Below are 16,226 nucleotides of genomic sequence, written 5' to 3' on the forward strand. Positions count from 1 at the left end.
TTTGACTGTGGAACCCACAATGTTAGAAGAGAATCTATGCCCCAAAGTTGACCTCTGCCTGCATGTGTGCCTCACCATGCCAGGCTACACACTCATTTCTTTCCCCCACCCCCGAAACAGAGTCTTTCTATGTAGCCCTGAATAGCCTGGAATATGCTATGTAGACCAGGCTAGCCCTGAAATAGAATCAGGGCCTGTAGCTCACATGCCTTATAAAAACAAAACAAACAAACAGACAAAAACAGGCTTCAGGGGCTGGAGAGATGGCTCAGAGGTTAAGAGTTGCTCTTCCAGAGGTCCTGAGTTCAATTCGCAGCAACCACATGGTGGCTCCCAACCATCTACAATGAGATCTGGTGCCCTCTTCTGGCGTGCAGACAGAATACTGTATAAATAATAAATAAATCTTAAAAAACAAAAACAAAACAGCAGACTCCAGCGCCTCTGCCTGTTTCTACCTCCCATAAGCCAGGCAGCCACTGTGCGATGGTGGGTCTCTAGGAGCTCCTCTTACAAAAGGCAGTGCCCATATCCGGTCACAGGAGCTGGCCTGCTGGTCCCTGTGCCAGGCAACTTCTTCTGCCACATGTCCCCGCTACATCCCACATAAACACTGTCCCCACCGAGAGCTGCTCTTCCTGTCTGCTTATGTGATTCTCAAGATGTCCTGGCATCTCTCACACATATACCTCACCCACACTGCAGCCCTGGGCTCGGCAGCTTAGCACTTCAGGCATATGCAGTCCCTGCTGTACCCCTCCCTGGCCTACCTTACCCACCCTGTGGGTAGAGCTAGCCTGCTGTGGATGCTCTTCTAGAGAAGTCTGATTGACTGACTGGGCCTGGTGGCAGCAATGGCCAGGGGGGAAGGAGAATGGAGACTTGAAGGCCTGGGCCAGCCTTTCCAGGAACACAAAGGCACAGCTGGCTCCAAGCTTCTTTTTTTTTTTTCCTTTCTTTCTTTCTTTTTTATTTTTTTTTTTAATTTTTTTTTTTTTTTTACAAAACAACGTGTCCCAGACAAACAGGGCATTGCAAACTTTCTCCCAATCACTGTGGCCTAAAGGGAAGGACTCCATGAATGAGCAGCTGCCAATCCCAGAAAGCCATTTGCCCTTTTGCACAGGGCCAATGTGAGGGTCGCCCGCCCCGCCTCCACACACGCTGGGTCTCTGGTTCTCCCAATACCTGCAAGGGAAGGAGAAAGAAATGGTTCCGACAGGAGGCAGGAAGGCTGTTGCCAGGGATGGGGCAGGCCCACCAAATCTCACCAAGAACATGTGACATTATCCAACGGTAATGGAGATGCCAATGATGACAGCCAAGATGAGAACAGTGATAGAAACACAGATGGCAATCATGACTTTTTTCTGTGGGAGAGGAAGGGTCACGGAAAGTCATTGTGGAGTGCCCAAGGCTGGGACATGAGCTGAGGCTTACCTTTCTCGCCTTCTTCTGGTTCTCTAGGGCTATCTTGACATGCTCCTGCCCACGCTCCACATAGTCTGCTGAGCTCAGGATATTCTTCTCGATACGGTTGATCATCTCCCCCTGTTCAGAGGACAAATGGGACAGTTCAGAGACCGGAGGGATAACCAGGCCTGGAGGCAGGGACCAGTTACGCTGCCCAGCACAAGCCAAAATGATCAAGATATTTTTTTGTTTGTTTGCTTGTTTGTTTTTTTGAGACAGGTTTCTCTGTATAGCCTTAGCTGTCATGGTACTCTCTCTGTAGATCAAGCTGGCCTTCAATGCACAGAGATCCATCTGCCTCTGCCTCCCTGAATGCTGGGATTAAAAGCATACACCACTACCGCCCAGCTTCCAAGGCATTCTTTTTGAGGGATTTTCTTTTTTTTTTTCTTGCCTTTGAGACAGGGTTTCTCTGTGTAGCCCCTGGCTGTCCTGGACTCACTTTGTAGACCAGGCTGGCCTCAAAATCATAGCAATCTGCCTCCCCAGTGCTGGGACTAAAAGCCTGTGGGGATTTTTCAAGACCGGGTTTCTCTGTGTAGCCCTGGCTGCTGACCAAGATATTCTTGGCAGAGAAAAACCTACATTAACAAAGATAAGGCAGGACCAGAGCTGACAAATGTTCAGATAAGTATGGCTTCCAGGTCCTACCGCTGTCATGATGTCTCTTCTCTCTGTTCCTTTGTCCTATGTAACTTTCACTTGCAGTGGAGGCCTGAAGCCATGGCCTTGTATGGCTAGCACCTTTTCCACAGATGGTAAACTCTGGTCTGAATTCACCCATTCTTCTGGGCCCGTCTCCATCCTCTTCCTGCCTCCTCCTGGCACTACAAGCATTGGTCCTGGCACTCCCACTGGATGAGAGACCTTCCCCATGACTACCAGCTGCAGAAGAGAATGGCTGTAGCACTGTGGAGTTCAGCTCAGGAAGTCAGGACAGGGCTGGAAGCTCCCTGACCTCTACGGCCAAGCCTGAAAGCACCATTCCAACCTATGAGAGATTAGCTGTCCCTTAGGGACAGCTCTCCAAAAAACCCTCTAATAGCATGGGGGGGGGGGTTCTGTTATAGGAAGAGAAGCCATGATTAGAATAAGGGGCACGCTGGAGGGACAGGTGGGATGCTATCAAGGTAGCTGTGGAGGTGGCAGAATTTGGCTCAGGATGGAAGTGGGGGCCACCTGGGAGCATGCCTGTGCTTGATAGCACACAAGAGCCCAGGAGAGTGTCTTTAGGGCGGAGCGTAACTCCAAACCACAGCTAGGATGGCAGGCCGCACAGGGCTTCCAGGCACCCACCTGCATCTCTACCTCTGTTGCTAGAAAAGTGAAAATCTCGTGGAGCTCACGGATACTGCGCTCCAGCTGCTGGATCTCACTGTGACGTGCCGAGATCTCGTTCAGGGCCTGTCGCGTAACCTGTGTGTCCTTCAGTATCTGGGAGGCAGACAGGGATTGGAGAAGACGTCACAGGGGGACCAGGAGCCGATCCACAGTTTCTGCTGAGCTTCTCTAAATGGGATCCTAGCATATTCTAACTCGTTCCTGGCTGGGCCTTGCTCTGCTTTCTCTACAGAGAAACCAGGACTCAGAGACAGAAGGCCCACAGGGGAGGCTGGCTGTGGCCACTCACATTAGATACAAACACTTCGCTCTGCCCGCTGTCCAGCATCTGCTCCAGCTCCTCATCAGACACCATCCCAGCATTGGCTGTAACAGGAAAGGCCAGCTCAGAGCTGATCCATGCTCTCAAACCCTGAGGGCCAGGCACCCCAACTCACTGATCTTCAGCTGCCTACGGATGCGCTCCACGTTCTTCTCTCGGTATTCGGACTGCATTGAGTTGCACTCATTGATGAGCTCGACGAATTGCTGGGACAGGACACCATGCTAAGAACAGAAAGCCTAGCTGGGCGTCAAAAGGAACTGCCATGAGGTGCTGAGGTATACCCACCTTGTGGCCTTGGCAGACTCCCTCCTTCCTCAGAAGGAAACCAAAGGTCTTATCAGGGGCCTCATTACACCCATGACTTTGCCTCCTCCTCACCACTCCTACTATCTCCCTCCCTTTCCTCCCCAGTGGTTTCTCCCTCAGCAAAACATGCCCCCCTCAGTCCTTGCACACTGCTCCTTCTGCCTAAAATGCTCATTCCCACAAGCACGCTTAAGTCTCCAATCATTGATTATTTTATGTGTCTGAGTATTTTGCCTACACACTCATCAGTGCAGCCCATGTGCCTGGTGACTGTGGAAGCCAGAAGGTGTCCAACCCCTGAAACTGGAGCTACAGAAGACTGTGAACCACCACGAGGGTGCTGAGAATTGAACCCAGGTCCCTGGAAGAGCCGCTGGTGCTCTGAACTGCTGAGCCATCTCTCTAGCTCCACCTTACTTATTTTTTGTTGGTTAGTTGGTTTTGAGACACGGTCTCCTACAGCTCATGCTACAGCTCTGGAACTCATCAAGGGTGATCTTGAACTCCTGATCCTGTCTCTACCTTCCAAGTGCTGGGATTACAGGTGTGCACCATGTCGGGCTTCACCTATTTTTGAGTTTTTCAATTTTGATCTTGTTTATTAATTATTATTACTATTATTTGGTTTGAGACTGGGTCCCATGTAGCCCAGGCTGGCCTGCTAGCATCACAGGTGTGTACCAACAGGGAGCTGCATTGTGTGGTGGTAGAAATGCAGTCCAGGCCCTGCATATGCTAGACAAGCGTGTAACATGACCGATACCCCAGCCCTTACTTGTTTTTTAACTTTATTTGGGGCAGGGCGGGACTACCAAGGTGGCTGAGCCTGTGAAAATGCTACTAGCACAAGTATTAAAATCCACATTCGGTGATCCCAGAGCACATTAAGAGCCAGATGTGGTGGTGTGCCTCTGTGATCCCAGCATGCCTACAGTGACATGGGAGGCAGAGGCACACAGACCCCATCTGTGTGGGACGACCCACTCCCACTGTGGTGTGCACATGTGTCCATTTTCACTCACACACGTTTAAGAAGAAAAATAAAAACAAGCTTCTGGTACCACAGGTGGTCGGAACCAGGGCCTCACGTATGCGAAGCATGTCCTCGACCATTCAGCTCCCTCCTCCCCCTTATTTAAGCTACATTCCCTCCCTCTGCCAGCATGTTCCCTCTTTTTATGCTGTTTTGTCTCTTAATGCTTACTAGATCATAAATTAACCTCAGTTGAGTATAGCGGCCTAAATCTTTAGTCCCAGCACTGGGAAGGCAGACGCAGGCAGATCCCTGAGTCTGAGGGCAGCCTTATCGCTATGAGCTCCAGGCCAGTAGGAGCTATTCCGTGAGACCTTGTCTCAAAAGAGTAAAAACTAAAGTAAAATAATGTACTTATTTGGTGACTGTCTTGCCCCACTAAAATGTGAAGTCTCGAAGATAGAATGTTTAAGCCTGGCACCGACAGCAAGTGTGCACTTGCTGAAGGCTCACCAAATGTCAGCGTTGCTCTTGACACTGCACGTGTGCTCACGTACCTCAGTGTCACCGTGTTACTACCACAGTGGCCCTCTTACCAAGAACCACAGGTGCCCTCCTGTAGTGTGGCTCCCGTGGTCCCTACCTGATTCCTTACATAAGCTTACTCTCCTGAACTCCCATTCCTACGACCCCCACCCCCACCCCCTTTTTTTCCAGACACGGTTTCTCTGTATAGTTTTGGCTGTTCTGGACTTGTTTTGTAGACCTGGCCTTGAACTCACAGTAATCCGCCTGCCTCTGCCTCCCCGAATACTGGGATCAAAGGTGTGTGCCCTTTCCAGATGTCCAAACCACCCTACCTATTCAAATCCTAACCTCCCAAAATCCTAACCATTCTTCACTAGCACCCAGAAGGGCCTGGTCAAGTCCCATCAAATTTCCTTCCTAAGATGTCGCCTTTTATGGCTCCCTTTTCACTGCTGCCCCAGGGAGAATCCCTCATTTCTTTTTAAAACATTTTTTTTAAAACAATATATGAAGATTTAAAATATCTATATTAATTTTTTACTTTTTGATTATTAGTATTTTTATTACTTTTAATCATGTGTTCATATGTAGGGAGTGCTGGTGTTGGAGGAGGTTGGAGCTGGAGTTACAGATGGGGTGAGCCACCTGCCACAGGTGCTGGAAACGACTGAATTCAGCTCCTCTGAGAGAGTGCCTGTCTCTCTAGCCCCTACGTATGTTTACTTTGTGTGTGTCCCTGGGGGAGGGCATGTGTGCCACAGAACACATGTAGAAGTCAGAGGACAACTGAAGGAGTCAGTTCTCCTCCTGCTACGTGGATCCCGGACTGAATCAGGCTCCAAGGCCCGGAAGTGGACACCTTTGCCCATTGGTCCATCTTGCCAGCCCTTTCACCTCTTGAATTCTATCTACGGGGACAGGGACATCCTTGCATTTTTTTCTTCTTTTTAATTTTTTGTGTGCACTGGCATTTTGCCTGCATTCATGTCTGTGTGAGGGTGCTGGGTCCCTTGGAACGGGAACTACAAACAGTTGTGAGCTGCCATGTGGGTGCTGGGAATTGAACCTAGGTCCTCTGGAAGAGCAGCCGGTGCTCTTAACCACTGAGCCCTGTCTCCAGCTCCACTTGCTTTATTTCTGTCTCTTCTTCCCTTGGGCAGAGGAATTAGGTACCAAGTCCTATATGAGAAATATCTTTGTTCCCTATTCAGTCCAAATTCCCATTCTCAGTTTTGGGAAAGTGTGCTTCTCACAGCCAGGCCCAAATCATGTCTGACACAGCAAATTCCCTTTGAATGGAGGAGGCAGGGTGTTACAATGGAGTGAACTCGTTGAGACCTGGATTCTCTGCCTACACCAAATTCTCTCTTTTGAGCATAAGCACCTTCATATGCTTATGAAAATCAGGACAGACCCCAGAATCAATGGTCTCCAAGGGCTGAATAGTCACCATTTAATAACCTAACAAACACTTTAAAATGCTCTAGTTCTAGGAAAATGAAACCCACCTGGGTTTTTTTCATTCTCGTGTTGACTGAGTTATAATTCTCATCAGCTTCTTCCTTCTGGGGCTCTATGGCTGTGGGAGAAAGACAAGGGTTGACAAAAGGAGTGTTTTCCCTGAGACTTATAAAAACTGTTTGGGAGGCCAGCTGGTCTCTGTTTGAAGCTATCCTGGTCTGTGTATTGAGCACCTTCCCTCAAATAATAATAATAATAATAAAACTTTAAATATATAATAAAAATGTTAAGTGAATTTTAAAGAATTGTTTGGGAACCAGAACACAGGCCATATCTACATTCCAGCTACATAATAAGGAGGTTCTTGTCTTCACAGAATTTTTATTATAAAGTGACCATGAGCAGGGAAGTATTTTAGTAGTAGTGGAGGAGGAGAAAAAAAAGAAGGAACTAGGAAGAGGAAGAAGAAGGAAGAAGGAAGAAGGGGATGAGATGAACAGCTGGGCATGGTTGGGGCAGGTCTTTAATTTAATCTCAGCGCTCAAGAGGCAGGCAGAGATGAATCTCTGTGAATTCAAGGCCAGCCTGGTCTACATGGGTTGACAAGAAGTGGGGAAGGGGGCTAATTCTGAATTTCTGAGAGAAGTTTTCTTCTGTATTACGTCAGTGGGTTCCCACAAGTGTGAGGAAACCCTCATCTGTCTACCCAAAGAATTCACACGGGGCTGCAAGAGCTATAGCAGTAAGTAATTTCGAATTTAAATCTAAAATAATGATAAAGGGATCTGAGAGGCCAGCATGGGCTACGCAAAGTACCACGGCTTGGATGCCACGGGACAGAGATCCTTGAACGAGGCCTGCCGTGTGACCTGGATGCATCACTCGACTACGTGGGCAACACACCACCCACATATACCAGCGACGGGGCTGAATCAGAGGGGAAGATGTGACTGAGGCGCTTCAAGTTCATTCACCTTTTAGCTGCGCTCGGACCTCTCGCCCCAGCTGTTTGATCTCCTCGCGCAGATTCTGCAGGCCCTGCTTCATGCCTAAATGAGAAAGCCAACACTTCCAAACCACAGCTTCTACCACAAGCCCAAACCAAAACCCACTCGGGCCACCACTTGAATAAAACTACATCCCCCACAATCCACCGGGCTGGCTAGCTAGAGCCCGAGGTTTCGCTTACTCTCCTCGGGAAGGGGCGTGGCCAGGATGGTGACCTGCTGTTTCTCCAACTCCCGGACTTTACTCTCCAGTTTGGCCATGGTCTGCCGAATCGTCTGGACCTACGGAGGGTCACCAAGAGGGGCTGAAGACATCAGTGGCACTCTAGTCCGCCCAAGACCTCGGTCCCCCGGACCCTTACCTTCTGGAAGAACTCATCGTCCGGGCTCCCCAGTCGGGCGGCACCTGGCTGTACCACCAGCGCGACTCGAACCTCATCTTCGTCGTCGGAGCTGTTATCCCCCTACCAGGGCCGGAGTCATTGGCACTATCCGCTCGCTGCGGTGCCCGTCCCGCGGGAAGCACGGGCTTCCGGGATTTTCCTTCCTGGCCATCAGCCACCCCTCCCGGACCCAAAGCCAGGGGTCCTCACCGCAGCGCGCCCGCCCAGCCCCAGCTTCTCCTCCCCACCCCGGTGTCTCACCTGCCTCAACTCGTGGGTCCTGTCGCGCATGGTGGCCGGAGCGCCCCGTCCCTGGGCCTGGACCCAAAGGGCCTCAAGGTCCTAAATTTGGAAGTCCCGCACCTCTCTCACGCCTGACACCCCCCTCCCTCACCCTGCGAACCCCAAGACCCCCCAGGAGCCGCCAAAGGCCCCGCCCCTGTCACCATCCACGGTCGCGGGGAAGAACCCGACCATAGGACCCCTAAAGTTCTACAGGTTGGAATTCCCTTCTCTTCCCCCCATCCTGCTCCCGAAGCCGCAGCCCCGCCCCTCCGGGGCGATGACTCCGAGCATGCGCGCGAGGTCCCGGCTCTTCCCCGCCGAGGGGAAAGGCGGAGGTCGGAAGCAGTTGCGGCAGAACGGAAGCGAGGCCGCCTGGGATCGAGAGCCCGCCCCCCCCTCCCCGCCTCTACCGGAACGGCTCATGCTGGAACTGAAATCTAGTTGCCCGAAGGGTTGGGAATGCGTCATTTGCACGCAGTCTGAGATCCTCGGATCTCACATCACCCCATGGCACACACCCCCGTCACGTGACAGTCCCGGGCCCAGTTCCGAGGGACGCGCGCCCGACAGCCAGTCACGTGTTCTGGCGCTGTCACCGACGTCTCGGACCTCAGTCTCGCGACGTCCCCGACACCTGGGTCTGAGCTGCGACCCTGCAGTTTGTACGAGGGTTGGAAGGGTACGCTGCCTACTCTCAGCCACGTACTGGGGAGACCCTGTAGAATTCACCTTTTGCTTTAATTTTGGGTTCCTAGCGCGTGGGCAAACTGAAGACTTACATTTGGGGCTTTCAGCATCGTGAGACCTTGAAAGTCAGAAAATAATGAGTCTACAGCGTCAGAGAACCGCAGGGTTTTGTAGGCAGAGAATCTGGGGGTGGGAAGTGACCTCAGCCAAGGTGGCGCTTCACCCCCCCCCCCCCCCGCCCTCCGCGTCCTTCTGGCACAGCCTCTGACAGGTGGGCGGCCTACGCCCTGCTTGAGCACTGTAGTCCCGCTGAGCTCGCTACCTTCTGCGCGGCAAGATGATTTCAGAGCAGCTCAGACTGAGAAAAATGTACTGTTACCTCCGCAGCCCTGCCTTATACAACTGACGTCTGAGCATGACTTGCTTTTCTTTAACGGAATCCCCAGCACCGAATTCAGTGGCTGTCGCATAATAGGCCCACACAGAAAATTTGTTCCGAATATTGTTAGCCTTTCGTGTATCTGAAACTAAAGCCCGTGGCTTCCTGTTCTTTAGGCGTCTTTCACTGTGCCGTTTCCCCAGCCTTGTCTCCCTGGACATACGTTCACTTGACATCTTTATTGGGCACATACTGCAGAACAGATACTGTTTTAGGGGCTGGTAGCACACCAGGGACCAACAGACCAAAGCCCCATGCACTCGTGGGGCTTCCGTTGTACAGAAGTCCCCCAAAGCAGGTGTCGGCACCCTCAGCAGTGTCAGCACAGCCAAAAATGTGTATTAGATTTCCCTAGAGAAAAGTTCAGCAAGGGAAACAGCAGTCAGTCAGATCTCTAGTATGTTCTGGTTAAGAAGCCTGCGTTTCTGAGTCCGAGTTGCTGTGGACTTTTGGAGAATCATATTTTGTCTCTGGACTTTGATCTCTCATGTCTCTACTTAGGGTGACTGCAGAAGATCAGGGTGATCTTTAGGACTGGAAACTGCCAACTGCCGTGTGATCCCGTGCGTGGGGCTCTGACCCTTTCCTCTTTAGAATGCAGCTTCCCTGGCTATTGGGAATGAGGGAGTGAGGATAATGTGCCTCCTGACCAACCCACAGAAGGAATGCAGTGTTCGTGGGTTCTCAGGAGGCCCGGTCTGCATGCTGTGGTGCCCTGAAGATGATGTGGAGAAAACTGCCTGCTGTGGGGTCTGACTTTCAAGGTCTCCTGACGCTAACAGCCTCCAAATGTAAGTCTGCAGTCTGCGCATGTCCCAGGGGCCCAAAAGAAAAACAAAAGATGAGCTCTGCAAGGGTGTGCTTGCATACTAGCTGCTGCCTCTCTGCTGAACTGCCGCTTGCCGCCTCCTCAGACCCTCCTCATTCTCTGGTTACAAGGAGGGGTGTGGGGTGGCTCTTGGATACCTGTCTTCCAGCCCTGGGTATGATCTTCAATGTTTCACTGCTGCCCTCCGAGATTCAATTTCCCCTTTTGACAGCTTGGTCTGACAGCTTCTTCCTTGCTAAAGGTAAGAAACAGATGGCATCAAGAAAGGTTAAAGTGGGGCTGGAGAGATGGCTCAGAGGTTAAGAGCACTAGCTGCTCTTCCAGAGGTCCTGAGTTCAAGTCCCAGCAACCACATGGTGGCTCACAACCATCTATAATGAGATCTGGTGCCCTCTCCTGGCCTGCTCTCATACATGCAGGCACAGCACTGTATACATAATAAATATATCTAAAGAAAGAAAAGAAAAAGAAAGGTTAGAAAGGTTAAGGTGCTGGACAGTTGTGGTGTACCTCTTTAATTTCAGTAATCAGGAGACAGAGGCAGGTGGATCTGAGTTTGAGGACAGCCTGGTCTACAGATTGAGTTTCAGGACAGCCAGGGCTCTTAACTGCTGAGCCATCTCTCCAGCCCACCATTCTATTCTTGTGTCTTATATCTAATCCTTATGAAACAAGAGGAGTTTAATGCTATCCTTCTCATTTTTTTTCCAGATTGGAACTAATGTTTCCCAGAGAAACCCTGTCTCAAAAAAACAAGAGCAAACAGAATTACAAAACAAACCTTTAATCACACCCAGAGACCACAAATGAAATAGTAATGAGGGGGTTGGGGATTTAGCTCAGTGGTAGAGCGCTTGCCTAGCAAGCGCAAGGCCCTGGGTTCGGTCCTCAGCTCTGGAATAATAATAATAATAATAATAATAATAATAATGAGATGCTTTAGGAGAAACACCAAAGACTCCACAGTGCAGCTGGAGAGTCCAAGCTGGCCTTGAACTCCAGAGATCCTCCTACCTCTTGCTCCCATGTGCTGGCATTGAATAGGCAATTGGTGGCACTCCCCGTTGCTGAGTCCTGTGCTCCTCTTGGGCCCTTCATAGCCTTGAATCTTGGGTTGAGTATAGTGGGTCTTGGATGTGTAGGTGTTAGTGAGGTGTGTCTATTCCTTCTGTTGTCTGAAGCTCAAACTCTGCATGGTCCTGAGGCTGAGCAACCTGTCCCATCCTCTCTACCTATAGGTCTGATCCCACCCAGCCCAGAGCCTGATGACCCGGGCTGGGGTACCCACTCATAACCGCTATGACACAGGTTATTAAACCTTTCTGCTTTAGTTCCAATCTGGAAAAAAATGAGAAGGATAGCATTAAACTCCTCTTGTTTCATAAGGATTAGATATAAGACACAAGAATAGAATGGTGGGCTGGAGAGATGGCTCAGCAGTTAAGAGCACTGGCTGTTCTTCCAGAAGTCCTGAGTTCAATTCCCAGTAACCACATGGTGGCTCACAACCATCTATAATGAGTTCTGGTGTGCAGGTGTACATGCAGGCAGAACACTGTATACATGCTAAAGAAATAAATCCTTAAAAAAAAATAATAGAATGGTGCCTGCTATGAGCTAGCATCGTGTGTTTGCTGTTGCTAGATGGTGACGAGGATGGTGACTGTTCCTCTGAGGCTCTCAGGAGCCCCAAGGTCTCTGCCAGAGTTTGCACTCTGCTGCTAGTTCAGGATCTTCTTCCCTTTCCATCTCCTGAGCCCCACTGTGCACCAGGTGCTAGGGTAGCAGTCTTGCCAATCCTGCACGTCTTCTATCTCCACTTGGAAACCTCTCAGGCCGTATTTGGTTACCACTGGACTATAAAGTCTGTAAGGACAGGAATTTTCACCTGCCTTATTCACTGCTGGGTCCCCTGCACACACTAGCTCCCCATGAATGGATGAATGAAATTCTTTCTTGTGCATTTAGTATTTGTGTATCATTTATATGTGCGGAGCACCAATATAAACATTTTACCATTTTAATTCATTGATCTGGGCATGGTGACACATACCTGTAATCCCAGCACTCGAGGGGTAGAAGCAGGAGGATGAGGAGGTCAAGGCCAGCCTCAGGTACTTAGTAACTTTGAGGCCAACCAAGGCTACATGAAACCCAGTCTGAAAAAACAAAACAGAGTCTGCATCGTAGCTGAGTTGGTAGAACACATGAAACGTGCACAGCGTCCTGGGTTTTACCTCAGCACTGGGTAAACCAAGACCATAGTTTGCACTTATAATCCCAGCACTCAGGAGGTGCAAAAATTCAGGGTTATCCTAAACTACATGAGTTTGAGGTCAGCCTGGGCTACAAGAAAAAATCTAAGAAAAACTAACATTGGAAGCCACAGGAGAATTCTATGAGATAGGGGCACTGTTACTGTCCTTCTTTTAAAGAACAGGAAACTGAGCCCGGCAAGGTGACACATGACTTTAATCTCAGCGCTCAGGGAGGCAAAGGCAGATGGATCTCTGTGAGTTTGAGGCCAGCCTGGTCTACAATGCGAGTCCAGGACAGCCAAGGCTATATAGAGAAACCCTGTCTCCGGGAGAGAGAAAAAAAAGAGGAAACTGGAATTGAGGTGCCCAAGGATACATGACTAGTAAGTGACTTTGTTAGGATTTGAAGCTAGAAAATATGGCCCTGAAGTCTGTCCTGTGCTGATCTTGTTGTCTGAGTTTCTGGCTAGTGGGGGAAGTAGGATATGGTGTCAGGTAGAAGGACTTTCCCCTGTCCTCCTTCAGGTGCCATGGTTCTTTAGTTTGTTTCTGATAGGATCATGTGGAGGGCAGGACGAGGGAGCTCCCTGTAGAGTGGAGGATGGTTACGTGGATTACAGAGATGTGCCACCATGCCCCTCGTTCTGCAGTGCTAGGGGCTGAGGCCAGGACTCCGTGAATGTGAGGCGAGCACTCCACCATTGAATCTCACCCCTAGCCTCAGAGTCTGTGCCATAACTAAGATCACCAGCCAGGGACTGAGTTCAAGTCCCAGCAGTGCTAGAAGCCAGAAGGAAACGAGGGAGGGGAAAGAAAGGGAAGAAAAACAAGCCCGGTGTAGTGGCATACGCCTGCAATCCCAGCACTGAGGGAGTCAGGGGCAGGCAGATCGGCCAGCCTGGTCTACAAAGCAAGTTCGGGACAGAGAACCCTGTCTCGAAACCCCCCAACACACACATCAAAAAGAGGGGGAGGAGGAAAGGAAGAAGAAGAAAAAGGAATGTTCCACTGTCCCCAGAGATGTCACCTGTTGATGCCCTACTTTTGAGTTGTCTCCATGGAGGAGGGGACGGGCTGAGGGTGGGACCGGCCCTCCTCTGTGTTCAGGTTCTCTCTTCCACATTTGCTATGTTGAAACTGAGGCAGGTCTTAATCTACTTCCCTCTCTGTCTGCTTCATCTCTGGGAGCCAAGGATAACGTCACCTCACTTAACAGCTTCTGCTCCCCTGCAGACAGTGCTCAGGCCGCAGCTTTCACAAGCCCACAGGCCAGAGATGAGGAGTGGGTCTGGGGGTTATCACTTGGCCACTCTCTAGAGGTCCGCCGCAGACCTCCCATCCCTCAAATCACCTGCACTGCTGTGCCTTCACCCAGCGGGCATCTCTAGGGCTCCCCGTCCACAGCATTAGCACCAGAGCTCTCCTGAGCTCCAGGCCTGGCATCAAGACGCCTCTCAGCCTGAAGAACAAGCCACCATTGAAGAGATGGGATGTGTACCTTATTGAACAAAGTCTGTTATGTTAAAAATGTTACAAGAAAAGTGCAACTGGCCGAGCGCGGTGGTCCAGCTCTTCAGCCCCAGCACACGGGAGGCAGAGACTGGTGGATCCCTGTGAGCTGGAGACCAGCCTGTGTAATAAAGGCTCTGTCAAAGAAGACAGTGGAGAGGAGAGGGGGAAGAAGAGAAGAACACCCTTCATAGCTGTGTAAAGAAAATAAAACTTTGGCATTACAGAAACACAAGCAAACTCAAGGACAAACTAGAGAGGGCGTTTGTATTCTTACCACTGTACTGCTCGGAGAACTCCAAAATACTGATTTAAAAAAAAGACCAGTTTAATGTTTATTTACTTTTATTTTATTACTTATTTTGGGTTTTTCCAAGACAGGATTTCACTATGTAGCTCTGGCTGTCCTGGAATTCACTATGTAGACCAGGCTGGCCTTGAACACACGGAGCTCTGCCTGCCTCTGCCTTCTGAGTGCTGGGATTAAAGGCGTGAGCCACTACGTCTAGCCCAGTTTACTTTTTAAAAAATAGACAAAGAACAGGACAATTCCCCAAAAATACATAAGTCGGTAAACATACACATAGAGTTCCAATATCCTACATATCCAGGAAATTCCACTTCTGAGAATCTCAGGCACAAATATAGCTGGGTAAGAAGCTACAACTTGGAAGTCAAGGTTACTAGCAGCCTAAAACAACCATTTATTGTTTTCCAGACTCTGAGAGTGACTGAATGGACTTTCTGCGGACCTGTTGTGTGTTTGCTTGCTCTACTTAAGAAAAGTTCCAAAATAGGGGGAAAAAAATTAAAAAAATAAAAAAAAAAAAAAGAAAAGAAAAGTTCCAGGGCAGGATGGAAGGCCCAGAAGTTAAGAGCACATGTTGCTTTTGTAAAGGATTTCGTTCCGAACACCTAGATATTGCCAACCGTGGTTCACAATCATCCATAATAGCATGTCCATGATGCGCACACATACATACAGGCAAAACACTCACACGCATAAAAGAAGTCTACAAACAAAAACCACAGCCACTGCCATGCACTGGAGAACAGGAGAGAAAAGTTGCCTGGGGTATTTCACGACAAGGTGGTTAGAAAAATTGTTAGAGTAAGAAGCTTCCTATATAGAATTTCTGTTTTGTATGTATCCATGTAAAGCATGTGTATTTGTTTGGTGATCCTGTGTGTCTGCATGTGCACATATGCGCATGTGTGCATGCGTGCCCTAACAGGCTAGAAGAAAGCATGGGATCTGCTGAAACTGGAGTTACTTCCGGTTCAGCTGCCCAGTGCCAGTACATGGAGCTAAACTCAGGTCCTCTGGAAGAACAAAAACTGTTCTTCCCCTTCGAGCCTTCCCTCCAGATCCTACATTTGCTCTCTGAGACAAGTTCCCACCCTGCTGGATTACAGGCCTGTGCCAGCGTGCTTGCCTCCTATTAGTTTGATTTCTGAACCATATAGAAGTTCTAAAGGACCCAGGTGGTGGTGGTGCACGCCTTCAGTCCCAGCACTTGGGAGGCAGCCTGGTCTGAGTTCAAGGCCAGCCTGGTCTACAGAGCAAGTTCCAGGACAGCCAGGGCTACACAGAGAAACCCTGTGTCAAAAAAACAAACAGAGTCAGATGTGGTCACTTGTAGCTCTAAATCCAGCTGCGAAGGGAAGAATGAGAACTCGTTTATGGCCACACACAGCCCATATTGGCTGGGGGTGGGGTGGGTGGAGAAAATCCCAAGGAGAGGATAATAAATGGGGGCAGGGATGGATCCCTAGCATCACCAAAATAAACAAAGAAGCAGGGAGTGGGGCACCTTGGCAGAGTTAGAAGGCCAGGCCACACCACAGCTGTGCTAAGCCTGCCACAGGCACAGCAGCTTAAGCAGCAGGGGCCTACTTTTACTCCTGGAGGCTGGAAGTCCAAGGTTCATTAGGTTCAGTTCCTGGTAAGGGTACTTCCTGCTCTAAAATATCTTAACCTTAGTGCGCGCACACACAGTCTGGACAGTCTGGGGGTTTCAGTGTGCACACCTTCACACACACAGGTCTGAGGACAGTGTGGGAACAGTTCTCTCTTGACACCTTCTAAGATCCAGGAACTCGGGTCATCAGACATCGTAGCAATTCATTGACCGGCTGAGCTCTCTCACCAGTGCAAGGCTGCCTCCTTCTTGACTCGTGTATCACTGTGACAGAGAGGGTGCTCTGGAGCGTTCTCAACCTGTGGGTCTTGACCTCTCTGAAGGTGGAATGACCCTTCACAGGAGTGGTATGTCAGATATTTACATCATGATTCATAAGAGTAGCAAAATTACAGTTATGAAGTAGCAATGAAAATAATGCTATGGTTGGGGTATCACAACATGAAGAACTGTATTAAAGTATTAGGAAGGTTGAGAACCACTGTTCAGGTGTCTACCTT

At 49.7% G+C, this 16,226-nt stretch overlaps 2 protein-coding genes across 12 annotated transcripts; one reads left to right on the forward strand and one right to left on the reverse strand.

The window, feature by feature from the left end:
* Positions 1–939: 939 nt before the first annotated feature.
* On the reverse strand, positions 940–8,458 carry Stx4 (syntaxin 4). 2 transcript variants are annotated; one of them, XM_021655401.2, is made up of 11 exons: positions 8,059–8,458; positions 7,777–7,878; positions 7,597–7,696; positions 7,382–7,456; positions 6,455–6,525; positions 3,252–3,360; positions 3,104–3,180; positions 2,770–2,907; positions 1,441–1,551; positions 1,272–1,370; positions 1,051–1,188 (listed from the first exon to the last, which is right to left on the reverse strand). In XM_021655401.2, the coding sequence occupies exons 1-10, from the start codon at positions 8,086–8,088 to the stop codon at positions 1,287–1,289; spliced, it is 897 nt and encodes a 298-aa protein (XP_021511076.1). In that variant the 5' UTR covers positions 8,089–8,458; the 3' UTR covers positions 1,051–1,188; positions 1,272–1,286. The 2 variants fall into 2 exon arrangements, with proteins under 2 accessions (XP_021511075.1, XP_021511076.1); XM_021655400.2 differs by lacking the exon at positions 1,272–1,370 and having other exon boundaries at positions 940–1,188.
* Positions 8,360–14,142, forward strand: LOC132647141 (uncharacterized). 10 transcript variants are annotated; one of them, XR_009585429.1, is made up of 5 exons: positions 8,600–8,761; positions 9,710–9,771; positions 9,869–9,999; positions 10,249–10,278; positions 10,749–14,142. XR_009585429.1 is itself a non-coding variant. In XM_060366800.1 (4 exons), the coding sequence occupies exons 1-4, from the start codon at positions 8,360–8,362 to the stop codon at positions 10,757–10,759; spliced, it is 609 nt and encodes a 202-aa protein (XP_060222783.1). In that variant the 3' UTR covers positions 10,760–14,142. The 10 variants fall into 10 exon arrangements, 4 of the variants coding, with proteins under 4 accessions (XP_060222783.1, XP_060222784.1, XP_060222782.1 ...); XR_009585431.1 differs by having other exon boundaries at positions 9,897–9,999; XM_060366800.1 differs by lacking the exon at positions 9,710–9,771 and having other exon boundaries at positions 8,360–8,761; positions 9,897–9,999; positions 10,186–10,278.
* The last annotated feature ends 2,084 nt before the right edge of the window (positions 14,143–16,226 follow it).

The sequence above is a fragment of the Meriones unguiculatus genome, chromosome 14 (genome assembly GCF_030254825.1).
Source record: "Meriones unguiculatus strain TT.TT164.6M chromosome 14, Bangor_MerUng_6.1, whole genome shotgun sequence".
NCBI lineage: Eukaryota > Metazoa > Chordata > Mammalia > Rodentia > Muridae > Meriones > Meriones unguiculatus.